This window comes from Euprymna scolopes, chromosome 27, assembly GCF_053919585.1.
Source record: "Euprymna scolopes isolate OS-2025 chromosome 27, ASM5391958v1, whole genome shotgun sequence".
NCBI lineage: Eukaryota > Metazoa > Mollusca > Cephalopoda > Sepiida > Sepiolidae > Euprymna > Euprymna scolopes.
The window spans coordinates 88,586,094-88,604,718 of record NC_136508.1 but is presented as its reverse complement, the minus strand read 5'-3'; the positions used below and the strand labels follow the sequence as shown (position 1 = coordinate 88,604,718).

The 18,625-nt window shown below is 34.6% G+C and overlaps 1 protein-coding gene across 1 annotated transcript in view; it reads left to right on the top strand.

Annotated features, from left to right (window-relative positions):
* LOC145248973 (radial spoke head 1 homolog) overlaps positions 1 to 18,625 on the top strand; it is a 128,873-nt gene that overhangs the window by 100,860 nt on the left and 9,388 nt on the right. The window contains exons 4-5 of the mRNA XM_080110786.1: positions 6,483 to 6,709; positions 15,784 to 15,855. Of these exons, the coding sequence (XP_079966912.1) occupies positions 6,483 to 6,709; positions 15,784 to 15,855 (299 nt within the window). The remainder of the gene's footprint in view (positions 1 to 6,482; positions 6,710 to 15,783; positions 15,856 to 18,625) is intronic.

The following is an 18,625-nucleotide window of genomic DNA, read 5'->3' as shown; positions in this document are numbered from 1 at the left end:
AGTGGGTATTTTTGTACCATTGGCGGCTTGTAGGTTGAAAAATTGAGTCCCTGTTGGGTGACCATGCGGTGTAGGTATGATGCTGATTTCCGCTCCGGTGTCTATTAAAAAGTTATATCCGTGAATTTTGTCACGGATATAAAACAGACAACCTTTTTTTTTGTGCTCCAGCTACAGTCGTCGTCGTTACTGGTTGGAAGGTTCGTTTCCCTGTGCTGGTTTTTTGAACGTGCAGGGTGTAGTGCATTTTCTCGTGTCGACGCCGAATCTCCTGTGGTAGAAACAAACATCTTGTTTATCTCGTGACGTGGGCCGGTTCCTGCTTAAACTTCTTTGCCTGTAACTTCGCCACGTGTCATTGTAGTTTCTGGGATAATGCTGACGCGTTTGAAGTATGTTGGCTAGCTGCTTTGAAAGCTTTTCAACCACAGACTTTAATTCTGCTAATTCCTTGTCTGGGTTTTGGTCTGGGTTTTGGTCAGGTTGCCATGGTTTCGTTGTAGAAGTCCGTCTGTTGAAGTTCCATTTTGTTTTTTTGTTTTTTAAACATTTATATTTCGATTTATTGTGCGCGGTTTGAAAATGTTCCCTCTCGTGATTGACAAGTTTATTTTTTTTTTTAGAAAAAATTATTTTTCGTGTGTGCCATGGATTTGTGTGGGAGAGTTTAGTTTACCGCGTGTTTCGTTCAAAAACATTCATTTAATTTTAAAATAACAGGGTCACCATCATTTGTTGCGGGCCAGGATATAAATATCCTAACTCGCTACAAAAGAAAATAATGAAACGAATGGAATGAAGGAAACAAAACTCAATTGCTGGGTAAAATAAACATGTCATTTATTTTCTGTCGAAAGTAAAGGGTTTAGGTGAAACACGTGTTCATTCAGTCGTTGACGACTACGCGCGTGGAAAAGAAAGGAATAAAGTAGAAGACAATAAATGGCAGTCCAGCATGTAGAAAGGGAAAAAGACAGAGGGAGTGTTGGCCTCATCAAAAACGTGCGTTCAGGATAGCAGTCGTCCACGTGGAAAAGTCTTCAAACCAAGAACTGTGGACGCCGTACTTGCCTGGTTGACGAACCCAGGCAAAAAGGGAAGAAAGAGGAAGTTGAATGGTTATGTTGACTTTTATATCGGGGTGAGTGTTCTGACTGCCCATGTCTAGAATTCCTTTCAGGGGAAGTGACGTTTCCCATGTGTGCGTACATGTGTGTACGTTAGCATGTGTGTGTATGCACATGAATGTGAGTGTATGCATGAGGAGGTGTATATGCGTGCGTGTGTGTGCATATGTGCGTGCGTACATGTGGGTGTGTATATGTGAGGAAAAACATGTTCGAACAAATGTGATCCATCATGGGCATAGTTCAAAGGATTTCAACAATTTCCTGAGAACAACCACAACTGGCGTTGCATCTTAGTTCCTGCAGACAACAACTGCATCTTTGAAATTCAGTATATTTCCAGTTGTGCTGTCCTGGTTCCATCCATTTCCAACCAGGGGAAATATGTCTGGCCATGCGATCAGTGAAGAGAGTCAAATTGTACACTGAAGATGTACTCACTGAATGTGCATCGTCAAGGAAGATCGAGTTGGTGGTAACCTCTCTGGATCTTTGGAACCCTTGAGGAACATTTAAAAACGCACATCATTGATTTTTGTGTCATTTTCATTGTTGGAATACAGCCTGCAGATGAAATTCTCCATACCAATCAGAGAATCGTCGTTATCTTACTGTTAAAAAATCTAATAAACCGTAAACTACGAGCTGAAACAGAATTCATAAGACGAATTGCATGGAGAATTATTATTACTGAATTAACGAGATCAAGTTTTCAGTAAGTACAAAAAAAACTTTGTTGTTTTAAAAAGCATGTCTTGCTAATACGTCTTATGGTTAAAAGGCATTAGCGTTGGAAAAAGAAAAAACTCCTGCAAAAGTAAATGATATATTTTATTTTATTGGCTAAAACGAGTATTCACACAAATTAAAAAAGACATCGGATTTTAATCCGATTAAAATAAACTTTTCACTGGTCGATGGAACTGCACGTTGAAGAAAAAAAAGAACGATTTCGCGAAGCACAACAAATAAAGTGTTAATAAGAATAGCACATTCTTTTTCGCACAGAAATCAAAAAGAATAGCCAATCTATATATCTATCTATATATCTATAAAAGTGAACGTGTGTGTGTGTGTGTGTGTGTGTGTGTGTGTGTGTGTGTGTGTGTGTGTACATTTCCCTACGCAATAAAACTCTGGCAATTTAAAGTCTACAACTCGAAATTTGGTATACAAGGTACTGAAATTTGGGAAAATCGAGGTGATAGGTTTTCGGCCAGAAATTTGGCTGTTAAGAGGTCAAAGTTCAACGATTTGACCCTTGAGAACTCTACTAAACTACTCCGACAATTTTCGGTCTAAACACTTGAAATTTTAGATATAGGTTCCTTGGACATGGATCTAACTTAATAACTTGATTTGAGCCCAAAACAATAAACGTTAAGGGGTTATAATAGGGGTCAAAGTTTAAAAAATCTACAGACTCAAAATTTGATATACAGAGTACTGAGATTTGGGAAAATCTTTGTGATTCGTTTTCGCCCTGAAATTTGGCTATTAAGGGTCAAAGTTCAACGATTTGAATTTTGAGAACTCTACCAAACTCCTCCGACAATTTTAGGTATAAACATTTGAAATTTTAGATATAGGTTCCTTAAACATGGAAAATTTTACATAAAGGGTATTCAGAGATAGGGCAAGCTTTTTTTATCAGTTTGGGTCGAAAATTTTTAGTTACCAATATATAAATGTATGTATGTCTGTTTGCATGTCTGCCTTAAACTTTCAATAGAGGCGACGGATTTTACCAAGATCAGTATCGTTTTAAAGTTCGATCTTTCATACGACAAATATCAAAAAATTGGCTAAAAATATTAATATCTTCCCCTTCAACTAGGCACTTTTCTGCGGGGGGGGGTCACTTTTTTGCCGATATTTTTTAAAGTTATCCTCTCCTTTAGATTGTCTAGCCTTAATTAAAAAAAATGTTGCTTCCAGTTTGGCGGTGGTCGTAACAGCATAAACTGGTTTTACCCCGTTCTTTTCCTCCTTTGCGGTATGGGTTCGAGCCTGCCTTCCTACTACCACTTTTTTTTTTTTTGCTCAGCATACACATCCAAACACCCGGGCAACGCCGGGCTGAACTGCTAATATATATATATATATATATATATATATATTTGTGTGTGTGTGTGTATGTATGTTATATATTAGGTTGAGAAGAAAGTTCTTGCAAAATTTTTTATTTTGATTTCAAATGATGTATTTGAAAAAATATGTTTTCATTATAATACCTTTACTTTATATATTTTTTCGCTCTGTCGAATTATTTAAATTACAAAACAATTATGTCTTCTTTTCATTGTATACAAGATGGAAACAAAGCAAATTCGCACAATTTTCTTATTTCAATTCCAGCTAGGCCGAAAAGCTGCTGAAACAGCTTGTGAAATCAAGGAAGTATTTGGCTCACTACTGAACGCACAGCACAATAATGTTTATGAAATTTTGATGTGGCGACGAGAGTCTTGAAGATGATGAGTGTGGTGGTCGGCCATCGAATGCTGACAATTAAGAGACTTAGTCGAAGCCAATCAATGCACAACTGTTTGAGAACTTGCCTCTGGATTAGATGTAATGTATTTGACGATTTCCAACCACTTGAGAGAGATTGGAAAGACAAGAAAACTTGATAAATGGGTGCCTCACGAATTGAACGACAACTAAAAGATATGCCGTTATAAATTTTCATCTTTCCTTCTTGTACGTAACAAGAACGAGAACGACCTGTTTCTTGACCAGGTTGTAACTTTCAATGAAATGTGGGTTCTTTATGACAAACGGCGACACTTAGCTCAGTGGTTAGATGCCAACGAAACCAGAGTTGCATTATTACTGTTTGGTGGTCTGCAACTGGTCTCATCCGTTACAGTTTTTTAATGCAAGCAAAACCATTATGGCATAAGTACTATCAACAAATGGATACAATGCATTAAAAACTTCAACAACAACAGCCAGCATTAGTTAACAGAAAGGCCCAATTCTCCTTCATGACAAGCTCGACCGCACGTTGATAAACCGACCCTGTAGAAGTTGATCAAATTGGGTTACAAAACTGTGTATACGCCATACTCTCCAGATCTTTTACCTACCAACTACCACTTTTTCAAGCATCTTGATAACTTTCTTTATGAAAAATGCTTCAAAAACCTAAGCGGTATCAAAAACGCCTTCAGCAACTTCATTGCCATCAAAACGCAAGATTTTTACGTTACTGGCATAAATACACTTGTTTTGCGTTCGCAAAAGTGTGTTGATTCTAACGGTGCTTATTTCGATCAATTAATTTTGTTTTAGCGGAGATATGTACATCTGAATTTAAAAGTTAAAAACCAAAAGAAATTCGTCAACCTGATATATACACATATCTGTGTGTGTGTGTATATATATATATATATATATATATATATATATATATCTGTGTGTGTGTGTATATATATATATGTATATATATATATATATATATATATATAAATATATATATTTTTGATTGGGTTTCTTGACCAATGTGATTCTCACACTCAAATTTTCCTGTCTTCCATTAGCTGCCAGATCTTCAGGATCGTAATTGGCATCATGTGGAATTTGGTTGATGTACATGGATCTAAATCATCCTATGTTCAAATGCCAATGCCTTGGATTCCACAGCAATACATTTCTCACCAGCTCTTGCTTGCTCCTCTTGCAGTAAACGACAAATCGTAGACGTCACTCCTTAATGATAGTAAATATGGTAGGTAGGTTACCATAAAGTTGCTGATTCGTGGGATGATCTTACCAAGATATATTTAATACTGTTTGTAGCATATGGGTGGACGTGCCGTCTAGCTTTCTTTCTAATTTATATATATATATATATATATATATATATATGTAAAAGTGAAAGTGTCTGTGTGTGTCTGTGTACATTTCCCTACACAATAATTCTGTCAATTTTAAGCCTACAGATTCGAAATTTGATATACAAGGTACAGACAGAAATTTGGCGATTAACAGGTCAAAGTTCAACGATTTGACCTTTGAGAACTCTACCAAACTCCTCCGACAATTTTGGGTCTAAACACGTGAAATTTTAGATATAGATTCCTTGGACATGGATCTAACTTAATAACTTTATTTGAGCCCTAAACAATAAATTTTAAGGGTTGTAATAAGGGTCAAATTTAAAAAAATTGACCGTTTTTTTGTTGTTTTTTTTTGCTCAGCATACACCTCAAAACACCCGGGCAACGCCGGGCACCCATGCTAGTATCGTGCGGTCGAGCTTGTCATGAAGTAGAATTGGGCCTTTCTGTTGACTAATGCTGGCTGTTGTTGTCGAAGGTTTTGATGCATTGTATTATATATATATATTGCGGGGTACAAAATTTCAATAAAATTAAACAGGCATCTGTCGACAAATGTCCTATCTACATACGCCTACCTTGGCTAGGTAATATTAGTGAAAGATTTGCCAAGCAAATTTCTTCTGTCGTACAACAATGTTACTTTGCATCAAATACCCGTGTTGTTTTTTTCTTGTAAACCCATTTTGTCTTCAATTTGTAAAAACGTTCTTTCCCCTCACCATAACAATTCTATTATTTATTTATTTAAATGTAGCTGCGGTGTGCGCTACGTCGAGCGGACGTCTCAAAGATTAGATAATAGGGTAAAACAACATGTTCCATCCAAAATTCGAAATGGAAACTACCTACCTTCGGACGTTTTGAACAATACCCATGGCTCATCTATAGGAGAGCACCTTATAAATAATCGTATTTGCGCTTTGAATTTTAGTGCGGACTTTTTTCTATCTTTAGTAAGTCACACTCTCTTTACCATCTCAAAATTCTAGAAACTATAAATATTAAGACTCTGAGACCTTCTCTTTGAGATGGAATCTCTAAGGGCTTAATCTAGTTTCTATTTAATAATTAAATCATCCCCCCTCTTTTTTTTTTATATACATATATTCCCCCCTACTTTTTCATCTCCGATTCATTGTTTCCCCCCCCTTTTCTTTTTAAAACGTAATTAAGCTCGATTTTAGCTCTGTTGAGCGAGGTTCGAAACCGGTCAGCTGACACATTCATTTTTATTTTTTAATTTCATAATCTTAAATAAATAATGTTTTCGAACAAGTTTAAATTTAGTCTTTACATAGCCATAATATATATATATATATATATATATATATATATATATAAATTGAAAAATGTCAGTGAATCCAAATTCAAAGTTTGTCTTTTTACAGGATTTATTATAATTTTCAACAAGAATATAATTTGATTACCACTAAATTCAATGCAATATATTTGAATAAGAAAGAATGTACTAAGATTTCAATTGTGAATTGAATATTTTATATTGCAGGTCAGTGGATAGATGACCTGAGGTATGGTCTAGGAACTTATCATTATGTGAATGGTGATACATATGAAGGTGAATGGAAGAACCACGTCCGTCATGGTCAAGGTGTTTATACTTATGCTGATACAAAATCTAAATATGTTGGCAAATGGGCCAATGGTAAAATGTCTGGCCCTGGAGAACTGATACATTCCAATCATAAATATATTGGAATGTTTAGGAACAATTATGTAAGTAAATAAGTCTTTTAATTCTTATTTAATCGATATTTCAGGTGGAAAATCAATTTCATATTATTAATATAGTAAATTAATATAGTAGCAATCAGGTTATTTTCCTATTGATATTGAAATGGAAAAATCAACTACATTTTATAGTAGATAGATTCATTTCTTTTTTTAGTATATATTATTTTCCACAGTCATCTTGTATGTATAACCATGTTTCATAGTGTATTCCAAGATAAGATCTACTCATCAAATCGTATATGCTTAAAATCTCCTAAAACTTAAGTGGCCTTCAATGTTGGTGATATTGCTTTCCTTTGCATCATAACAGTCATTGGCATAGATACCCTTCAACAAATTCGATTTAGACAAGTTAAATTATAATTTCAGCTAAATTTATTTATTATTTTAAATTATTTTGTTTGTGTTAGATTGAATTTGAATTTTAACATTGGAATAAATTAATATAATTTATTCCAATGTTAAAATTCAAATTCAATCTAACACAGACAAAACTTTTAAATTTAATATTTGATATAAAATTAGTGTGCAGAATGAGGAGAGGTATTAATGTCGAAATTTTGTAGTAGTTATTCCTGTTTGTATTATATCAAATTATTTTGATCTATATTTAATATGATAGCATGAGTGTTATTTTGTGTGTCGCACTTATATCTTTTTTCTTCTGAGTGACTGTCGTTTAATTCTTATGACTTTCCATTTCTTGTAATAAATAATTTTACTAAGAATTCTTCATAAGTTTTGGTTTCGATTTCGATTATAGCTGATCGCATTCAAGTCATCTATTTTTTTTATAAATAATTTTATCAAGAATTTTTCATAAATTTTGGTTTCGGTTTCAGCTGAAGGAACTCAGTTATATATATATATATAGAGAGAGAGAGAGAAAGAGAGAAAGAGAGAGATGTTATTTGTTTTTGTTTTGCTGTACTTTTCAAATTAATTCAACTATTTATATAAAAGTACATTTTTTTACCTAAATGCAAGTTGGGAATAATTTTGGTACCCCCAAATGGGGAGCAGCATAAGTATTGTTAAAATATATTTATCTACTAACACATGTTTCGTCGTATACAACTCATCAGTGTGGCTGAATCTAGCGAGATTCGAAATCAGGACCCCATGGTAAGAAGCATAAACTTCTACCACTACGCTATCTCGCACGACTGCTGAATGTATCGTGTTTTTTATGTAGATGTAATTTGTTTTTGTTTTGCGATACGTTTTGCGATACGTTTTGGGATACGTTTTGCGATACGTTTTGGGTGAATTTGAATGAAATAAATAGCATCTACATAAAAAACGCGATACATTCAGCAGTCGTGCGAGATAGTCTAGTGGTAGAGGTTTATGTTCTTACCATGGGGTCCTGATTTCGAAACTTGCTAGATTCAGCCACTCTGATGAGTCGTATATGACGAAACACGTGTCAGTGGATAACTATATTTTAACAATATATATACACACATTTTTTTTCTTTTTCATAAGTTTTGGTTTTGGTTTTGATTCAAGCTAATGCCCCCCCCCCCCCCCCAGTCATATGGATATATTTTTTTTTAGTTTGGAAATCATCACTTTATAATACATAAGAATCGATAGAAAAAATGACTCTATAATAATATATTCGAAATTTGCTTGAATCAAAATATCATATTTAAGTGTATTTTATGACCAGGTTATGTCGGGCATCCCTACTAGCTTAGATAAATACTTTTACAGTTTTAACAAAAGAGCTACAATAATATCAGGGCATCTCCATTTATGATGAACATCCACAGAATGTCAACATCAATATATTACATATGAAAGAGTCCACTGTTGAATTTCCACAGGTCCCGCTAGTAAATTATTATTATCATTGCTGATGATCTAATAAAGTAAAAATATGCTATTTCTTTTCAAATCCATTTCAGTAGGGTAAGTTGTGTAATAAATTGCGAACAGACAGGCTTACCTGACAAATGCTCGAGATGTGCACTCTGCAAAGCGGGCACGTCCAAAGAAAAATGGCAAGATGGCGGCGGCCGGTTAATATTGCCAAGTAATCACGCAAAATCTCGTGTTCTCTCGCACACACGAGAGTTCAGCTTAGCATAAAAACGGGTCACTGTGAGCAAGAAGGGAGAAGGAAAAACATAGTCAAGACAAAGACGACGCTTCTGACGACTGAGAAGAAAAAAGAAGAAAAAGAGCAAGAAGTAGAAGAGGAAGAAGAGAACGATACATGAGAAGACGAGGTGTGTGCGGTTTTGAGTAAATCGAAACAGACAGAAAAAAAAACTCTGATTACATAAGTCTGATGCAATTGTCTAGCTATTTGCTTTCTCATTTTGCTTCATTATTTGAAATGGTTTCATCTAAGAAAATGCATGTTACTCTCTAATATTTGCATGACAAATATGAATAACACCATAGTGTCCCTACAGTTACAAGTGCAGTCCTAAATGGTTGGGCTCAAACATCCACCAAGGTCTTGCGATGCAATTCTTCGATTTCACAAAGACATGGTTTATATGACATTGAATGCGACAGTTGATGATCTCTTGTATCTTCTTTTTTCTGCTGAAAAAAAAGATCACTCAACTTGGTTGTTTCTTTTTCTTAAGTTCACTTGAAAGTAATAATAAATGACAATAAATGACGTCAACACTGGTTGTAGTCCTCGTATGAAATTAATTATTCACAAAAAAGAATATAAACTAAGTATGTACAGTTTTTCACAGGAGAATAAAAAATAAAAGAAATAAAATATCAATTTCAATTTTCTTTTTCTGGTAGTTACAATAGTCTGGTTTTCAGCAACAAATTTCTCATTGTCAATTGGTCAAAGGATGAGTGCTTACTCGAATGGCTGAGGTGTGGGGGCAGTGGACAGTTTTCCTTGAGTCAACAGACTCCAAGACCTAAGTTTGAAACTCACTCCAGACTTACTTCAGAATTGATTTTCCCTGCTCTGCAGAGGCTCATGTATACAGGATTGGTGTTGGTCAAAGCATATCTGGGTGTTCCAGCTAACCAATCATCATCCAATCCACCACACCTTGGTTCATCCAGATTGGATAATCAGTTATCTATCCCCCCATATCCCAATCAGAAAACTTTTCACAGAACAAAGGTTCTCATTGGCAATTTTCTCATGTACCAGGGAGTCCACTCTTGATCCCCCAGATTAAAACGCTAGCCTAAACAATCCGCCAGCTATCTCCAAATAATCACCTTTTTCCCGGACCTGCCATTAAAATAAAAAAGCTCTAATTCTCTTTTGCTGGCCCATTTGTTGGGACAATTTTCAACCATAGCTCTAATTTTTCTCTCCGTACCCTTCCTTTCAGTATAGTTTTTTTTTACTGGGGCTGGTTGAATAACATTGGCCTCCTTAGCTCACCAAGCTTCCAATAGAAATGGTTGAGTTTAACTTGTCCACACACCCCTCGTCCGCCCTTGATCCTACAGTAACTGGTTCACATCTAATTTGGTCCCCGATAATCAATGTCAAGTGATACATCACACTGGCTGGTTCATACTCACTATCTTCTCAACTACCAATCCACCACACCTTGCAAAAGAATCCAAATCATGCACTAATTCTATTGAGTTATATATTCATGCAAGAAAAGTTATATACGTCCTTGAATATAAGTCACCATGAAAGCACAAAAGATTATATGTCCTTATGGTTCATCATAAAAGCAAAATAAAATTCAGTTCTAATCAGTGGCGAGCACTTGCTCTCCACTATAGTTTATTTTCCGCTTCTTTTTTTTTTTAAGACCGTTGCCGCTCAGGGGATCAACACATTTTTTTTCTTCTAATCGATTGTCCCTGAAAAACAACATGCAGTTTGACTAATTATACATTTTTTCTAATTATCTCCCCTGTACCATTGTCGCTTGGGGGAGGGAAGTGACACATTTTTTTTTTCATGCTCAAAAGTTCTTCTTATTCATTGTTCAGGCTAGAGGCGGGTGTTCCCCTTTTCTTTATTTTTTTTATATTATTTTCTTCATTTTTTTCTTCGTTTTTAATTACCTTAACTTAGTTTTATGGTCTCTTTCTGGAGTTAAAGTTCATGCCGGCTTATCCCTCGATCTCTTTGCCTATAAAGAAATCACAAAAATATTAAAATCAATGTTAAGTATTTCATCAATTCACATCCGGGTCCTTGCTAACCAGCGTGACTTCTTTCACTTGAGTGGCATCAATGTCTGCACCCACCTCGGCTGGGGTAACATCGATTTCAGGTAAGTTTTGACAAGAGTCACTTTCCCCATACCATCAGTACAGGTAATCTTGATATGTTTTCTTTTTCAAGCCTTCTCACTCGCTTTTTCACACATCATATCACTGTCACCAACATCGCTATTAGAACTGTTATCAAGCTTATATAATTTTCCACCATGATTACCTCCTGGAAGCTGGCCCAAGACCCATTAACATCTTTACTTCCTATCTCAGTCTGTGATTTTTATCAATTCACTTGATACATTATTTAATTTTTATCAATTCACATTCTCAGCGATTCGCCCTACTCAATGATTTATGTCAAAACTCGCCAGGGTGTGTCCAAAGGGATGGGGACACAGCCAGAGTGGTTTAATATAGTCCAGCGAGGGTTCCTTGGTTCGCATCCTGAATTTTCCAGACTCAGACAGACTTACACGAGCAGGCATTATTAGTCGCATCGTTTCTTGCTCTTGCGAAACTACTGAAGTCCTATAACATTTGGTACCTAAGTATCTCAACTCCAGGGTGTTTCTAACCACGCCCTTATGTGTTCAGTCCACACAACTCAGGACTGGTTCATCGGCATCAGCTGGATTATAACTCATGGGACGTATCTCTGAAACAATTTTTCTTAATTATAGTTTAGTTACTTCATCTTTAGATATGTTCATCTCTACCATACCAGAGACGTTTTAACAATTCTTCACACGGGACTTCTCCAGCAATACTGACAGGAGATACTTTGTATTTTGTTATACGGGATTTCTTTAACAATACTGTCTCTACCTCACAGGAGACACTTTATATTTTATTATACAGAATTTCTTCAACGATACTTCTTTTATGAATATGTTCCCAACAGGACCCGTAATGGGCAGTTCATAGCCTCAACAGTCTCATTATAGGAATCACTGCTCTCTTGATCTGTTTCTAACCCTTCCAACCCTCTTAGATAATTACGTTGTAATCTCCACTGGTGTCGTAATAACTGCAACACATCCCACAAGTGTCTTAATACTCAGGCATCTTCCTCTGCATCTTTGCATCTTTAGTACTAGTCAACATGCTTACTAGCCTCATTTAACTTGTCGATTTCTCCTTGATATTGGCTGACCATATTCCACAGGTTTCAATCACTCATTCAGGTCACTGACTGGTGTGTTGACATGATTATCACTTCATCTGTCTTAAGTACTAACTAAAACGCTGCTTAGCCTTATTGAACTCATTGATTCTGTTTTGATACTTTCCAATCAATATCCCACAGGGTTCAATCACTCACCAGGTCACTGACGGCATGAATATGTGATTACCACTTCACTAGTTTTCCTAAGGATGATTCTCAGGACTCCTGTTATCTATACGAGCCGCATCAAATGCTCTAGCATGAAGGGTCCTTCCTGTATCTTCATGCTTAACTTTTTCGTTCTAAGACTTAACAGTCACTTTAATTCTTTACATTGTTTTACGAATGAGAATCTAAATGTTCGACATTTCTTCAAGGTCAAACACTCATCAACAACCTCTCACCTAACAGCAAGCAGAATGAATGTTGTACTCTGTTTCCTTTTCACTGGGATTCGGCATTCCCAGAAGCTCAAAAGGGGTCACAAGTGCCCCAAAATTGCAAAAACTGACACTTTTTACCTCCATAACTTTTGCTCCATCCATTAGATTTTTCTGAAACTTGGCGAAAATGTGAAGACAATTTTGGCCCTTCACACTTCCTTCATTCATCATTTCTTCACTATTTTTTGTGGTGTCATCTCACATGCAGCACCAGAGGGGGGCCACACATGTGCAGCTTGTTCCTTCTGGTTTTGATGGAATACATAGTGGGATTTTACTGACCATTCGAGGTCAGGTTTGTCTTCTATGTTGGCAACCTTTCACAACAATCTTTGGAGCCAAGTCACCCAGTTGAGCCCTCTGCAGTTTCAGCAGACTGGCCTTAGTGACATCTGCTCACTGGGGAATTCCACCAGTGACGTCGACTGTTGCTCCCAGGACAATCGAGAATTCTCCCTTAGTATTCTCTTGATATACCGTGATTTTTGACTGTCCACAACTGTGTATGCACTCAAAACAATCTGCCTTTTACTAACTCCTTGCGACCTTTCATCTGACTCTCTCAGACAATTGTCAACAAACTCTGTTCTCACCTGAGCACTCATCCCTAATTCAATTACCATTTAATTACATGTCCCCAAGTCGACTGTATTAATTTTGCATTTCTCTCTCGATACCTTTATAAATTATTGAAAGAAAAACTCTCTGTTCCTATATTCTCAACAACGTTTCCATTTAATTTGCTTAATTGACAATGACAAAACAAGAAGAAACAACAGAAGGCTGTGCTATACTTGTCTTTCACGAACGCATTTATCTCACATGTGCCTATGCTGTACACAAGACTTTAGGTTCTTTCTCATCTATCGGTTTGCACCTATGTTAACTGCCAATTCCCAGCAGTCATAGCCTGTTTGCAGTACAACCTATTTTTTCTCTTTCTCTTTCTTCCTTTATCGGCCTTACTCTTCTTTTCTTTCTATTCACTGTGACGATTCCATCAAATCAACCTTTTCCTCTGTCTTCTCTTTATCTTACAAAAATAACATAGAATAATTCCACTCTCTTTTTTTTTTTCAATGCACAATCAAATCTAGCCCACCCGATGATCATGAAAAAAGCAACTCAAGCCAAAAAATTAACTCACCGACCTGTAATTGTCACAATCTCCTGATATGAAATCTTACGTGACTGGACCAGTCACAACAGGTGCACTTGATGTGTCTCAGCAAAACCCAAAATTCTGTGTATTGGTCACCCAAAGGCAACCAAAAAGTTCGTAAATGTTAAAAGAGAAAAAAATGCTGTTGTGCTATGGATTTTACTTTTTTTCTACACAATATATCCTTGGTGATTTTGTTCTTCTAAGTTTGTCTAGTATAGATATTTTCCTAGGTCAGATCCTGATCACGGCACCAAAATATAACCAAGTGAGGGCCTCAGTTTCACCAGGTTAGATGAAACACGAAGAAGACTGTAAGTGTCCACACAGTTACAAGTGCAGTCCTAGATGGTTTGGCTTGTACATCCACCAAGGTCCTGCAACACAGTTCCAGTTGATTTCACGGAGGCAGGGTTGATATGACATTGGATGCAGCAGTTGATGATCTCTTCTATCTTCTTTCTTCCACTGAAAAAGATCACTTAACTTGGTGGTCTCTTTTTCTTAAGTTCACTTAAAAGTAATAAAAACAATAAATGACATTAACTCTTTTTGTATGAAATTAATTATTCACAAAAAGAAGAATAAAAACTAAGTATGTACAGTTTTTCACAGGAGAATCAAAGATAAAAAGGAATAAAATATCGATTTCAATTTTCTTTTTCTGGTAGTTACAATAGTCGATGAACGGGACCATAGTCTGGTTTTCAGCAACCAATTTCTCGCTTTCAATTCGTCAAAGGATGAGTGCTCACTCGAATAGCTGGGGTATGGGGGCGGTGAACAGTTTTCCCCGAGTCAACAGACTGAGTTCGAAACTCACTCCAAATTTACTTCAGAATTGATTTTCCCTGCTCTGCAGAGGCTCATGTATACACGATTGGTGTGGGTCAAAGCATACGTGGGTGTTCCAGCTAACCAATCATCATCCAATCCTTCACACCTTGGTTCATCCTGATTGGACACATCTCAATCAAGTAACTTTCCACAGAACAAGGGTTCTCATTGACAATTTTCTCACGCACTGGGAAACCCATCTTGATCACCCGGCTTAAAACTTTAGCCGAAACAATCCGCTAGATATCTCCAAATAATCACTTTTACAGTTTATTGTTTCATTAATTTGACTTTGTTTTTTCCATTACAAGAAAAATGTATTTAACACTGCTGACCACGCCATATGTCTTTTTTAACTGGCAGGGTTATCTGCTGTTTTCCATGACATGCCATTAAAATAAAAGGGTTGATTCCGCTTTTGCTGGCCCTTTTATTTGGGCAATTTTCGACCATAGTTCTAATTAAACTCTTCGTAACCCCTCCTTTCAGGGTAATCTCTTTCCACCAGGACTGGTTGGGGCACAATTGTGTTCATAACTAAGGTTGAGAAATGTTTGAATGACAAACTACATAAATTCAGGTGTCCAGTTGGGTTCCATGTCAGCTTTTTTTGTCCACCATCTTATTTTTCCCAACTCTGTAGGGGAGCTTGAACCATTGGTTTATAGATAAACTCTCCTGTAGACGTTTTTTAAGGATGACTTAAGCGTTTAGACAAAAAAATTTTCCTTTGTGGCAGTACGTCCTAGAGAAAATGGAAAATTTTAGATGATTGGAAACTTTCGATCATCACTGCCTGTATAGCATCCTTTTTTTTACGTCATTTGCATTAAACTATGTTAAACTACAAATAGCGCACATTTGGACTCCTTTTGTCCAGTAGCTGTTTTCCAAAATTCATAATGATTAGTTAATTAGTTCAAGTGTGAATCATGTACAAAACAAATATATGTAAATCTTAACCTATCAACTAGATGATGGGGTCAAAGTGAAAACTGTGTTTATTCACAAATACATAATTTACATGAATGTCGCATTGAATGAATTAATGCATTTGAAGTTGCTTCAAGCAATCAAGAATTTCACAACATTTTTGATAACGTTATGACAAATGATAAGGCATAAAATGTTGATCTCAGCCTTGAATGTTCACTTCCATATTTTGAAGACACCTCGCACTTATCCACGGCTTTGTTTATTTCATTCACATGAACAATTTATGTTTCCATTAATTAATGACATTTTTTCATTATTTTTTACACAGCCAAATGGCATTGGCAAGTATATGTTTAACATTGGCTGTGAGCAACATGGGGTTTATGAATATCTCGAAAAGGTAAGAAATAAAATCAGTCTCAAACTATAATGGTTATTGTGAATCCATGAATAATAATGAGATATTGAACATCAAATATTCATGTGAGTTTTATGCAAATCAGTAATTTCAATTCAAAGATAATAAAAAATTAATATTAATAAAAAATATTAATAAAATATATTAATATTAAGAAAAAATATTAATATTAAGAAAAAATATTAATATAAAGAAAAAATATTAATATTAAGAAACAAATATTAATATAAAGAAAAAATATTAATATCAAGAAAAAAATATTAATATTAAGAAAAAAACATTAAGAAAAAATATTAATATTAAGAAAACATATTAATATTTAGAAAAAAAATGTTAATATTTAGAAAAAATATTAATATTAAGAAAAAATATTAATATTTAGAAAAAAATGTTAATATTTAGAAAAAAAATTTATATTAAGAAAAAAATTTATATTAAGAAAAAAATATTAATATTAAGAAAAAAATATTAATATTAAGAAAAAAAAATTAATATTAAGAAAAAAATAAATATTAAGAAAAAATATTAATATTCAGAAAAAATATTAATATTAAGAAAAAAATATTAATATTAAAAAATATTAATATTAAGAAAAAAATATTAATATTAAGAAAAAATATTAATATTAAGAAAAAAAATTAATATCAAGAAAAAATATTAATATTAATAAACAATATTAATATTAATAAACAATATTAATATCAAGAAAAATTTTAATATTAAGAAAAAAATATTTATATCAAGAAAAAAATATAAATATTAAGAAAAAATACTAATATTAATAAACAATACTAATATTAAGAAAAAAATATTAATATTAAGAAAAAATATTAATATTAAGAAAAGAATATTAATGGGTTTTATGAATAAAACTATGAATAAATCTTGTTCATATGAACCAATGACTAAATATTGAAGAATAAGATTTAAATTTTATTGATAGACTTGATTAATTTATTTTAGTTATTCTCTTTTTCTATTTCTGTGCAAATACTATGTGAGTTTACGTCTATGCTTTTAAATATTATTTTATACATGGTTGTCTATTGTTACCATATTAAGACAAACAGTTGTGTGTATGCGTCAGGATGCACCATGTTCCCACATGTGTGTATTAACTTGTCAATTTGTTTATTGACTCTTGCCACACCAACTGATCTAGACAGATATACTGAAAAGCCTTTCTCATTTGAATTTGCATTTAAAGATTTTAGAAATTCAGACATGCCATTGTGTTTAAAGATTATGTCTGCCTCATTCCATAAAATGAAAGCATAATATAAAAACATCCTGATTTGTAAAAGGTCTGTTTTTTTATAGTTGTAACTGAAACATATTTTACAAATGTGTAACCAAATCTGTATAAAGATTTTTATTGTTACTATAAATATACATATGAGGAGTATTCGATAAGTAAATGCCCCTGACCCACTTCCAGTTTTCTGATCTAGCTGAAATTTTGCCTGTGCAATGATTTATATCTCTATGGGTTATATGGTAAATTACAGATTTGACCTAAATGTGATTTTTCATTTACAGGTGTTTGAAATGGAACCTGTTGAGTGTTGTGCAGAACCACAGAAGACTTTTGATAAAATAAAAGAAATCTATGATAATAATGGCCCTTGTAAAACTCTGGCATCATGAATTCAAATGTGACCGGAAACTTGTGGAAAACGCTCCCAGACCTGGTCTCTCTCTTCTGCCGCTGATGAGGCTACCATTTTGAAAGACTGAATCGTGACTATTCAGTAAATAGCACAAGAGATCAAGATTAGTACAGGGTTGGTGGAAACTATCCATTTATGACCATTTGCATGTGCATAAGGTGTCTAACAGATGGATTCCGAGATTGTTGAAATTTTTGCTGAAGTGAGAATGCATGAGAATGAGTCAAAGTTGTTCAAAAGACTGATTACACAGGATGAAACCTAGTTATATCACTATGATCAAGAGACAAAAGTAGAAGCACTTGGATTCATTACTTCTAAAGAAATCAAGGGTCATGCAAGGGTATGCTCACAGCCTTCTGAGATCAGGACAAATAATGACAGATTTCCTGGCAAAACATATCACAATTAAGGAGCGTATTATGCTTCACTTTTGACGAAATTAAGAGAAGCTATCAAAATCAGGAGGCAGGGTAAGATTAGCAAAAATTACCCCCTCCTGTAAGACGACACTCTGGTTCACAATGAGCATATTGCCAGACCAGAAGCATGGACGTACGCATATGAAATCTTCCCCATCCTCCCTAGTTTTCGATCTTGCATCCTCAGACTTTAATCTCTTTCTAGCCATGAAGTTGTTTTGGAAAGAAAAGCATTTCCCAGATGAGGCAACCTTGATTTCCAAAGTCACATTGAATGTTTTACATGAACGATCTCCAAATCTGTATTATACGATTGGAAAAGTGCATAACTCTAGATGGTTCCTATGTAGAGAAACACTGTACAGAATTTGTGGCTCTTCTTCTTATGGGATGTGAGGGAGGGCATTACTTATTGAATACTCACTGTAGCAAAGCTGATCTGCATTGCTCAGGATCATGGATAACAAAAGAAGAATTAAAAAAGAAATGTGTGTAACATGTCTCTTTGAAAACGTTTTACTAATCACACAAGTATCAATTTGCTTTGTACTGTTATGAAATGCGAATGAATACTTATTTGTTTGCAACATTTTAACTGCTCGGCCACATTCATATGAATGTTTAGTACTTGTTTCAATAGAATTATTATATTTCTATTTT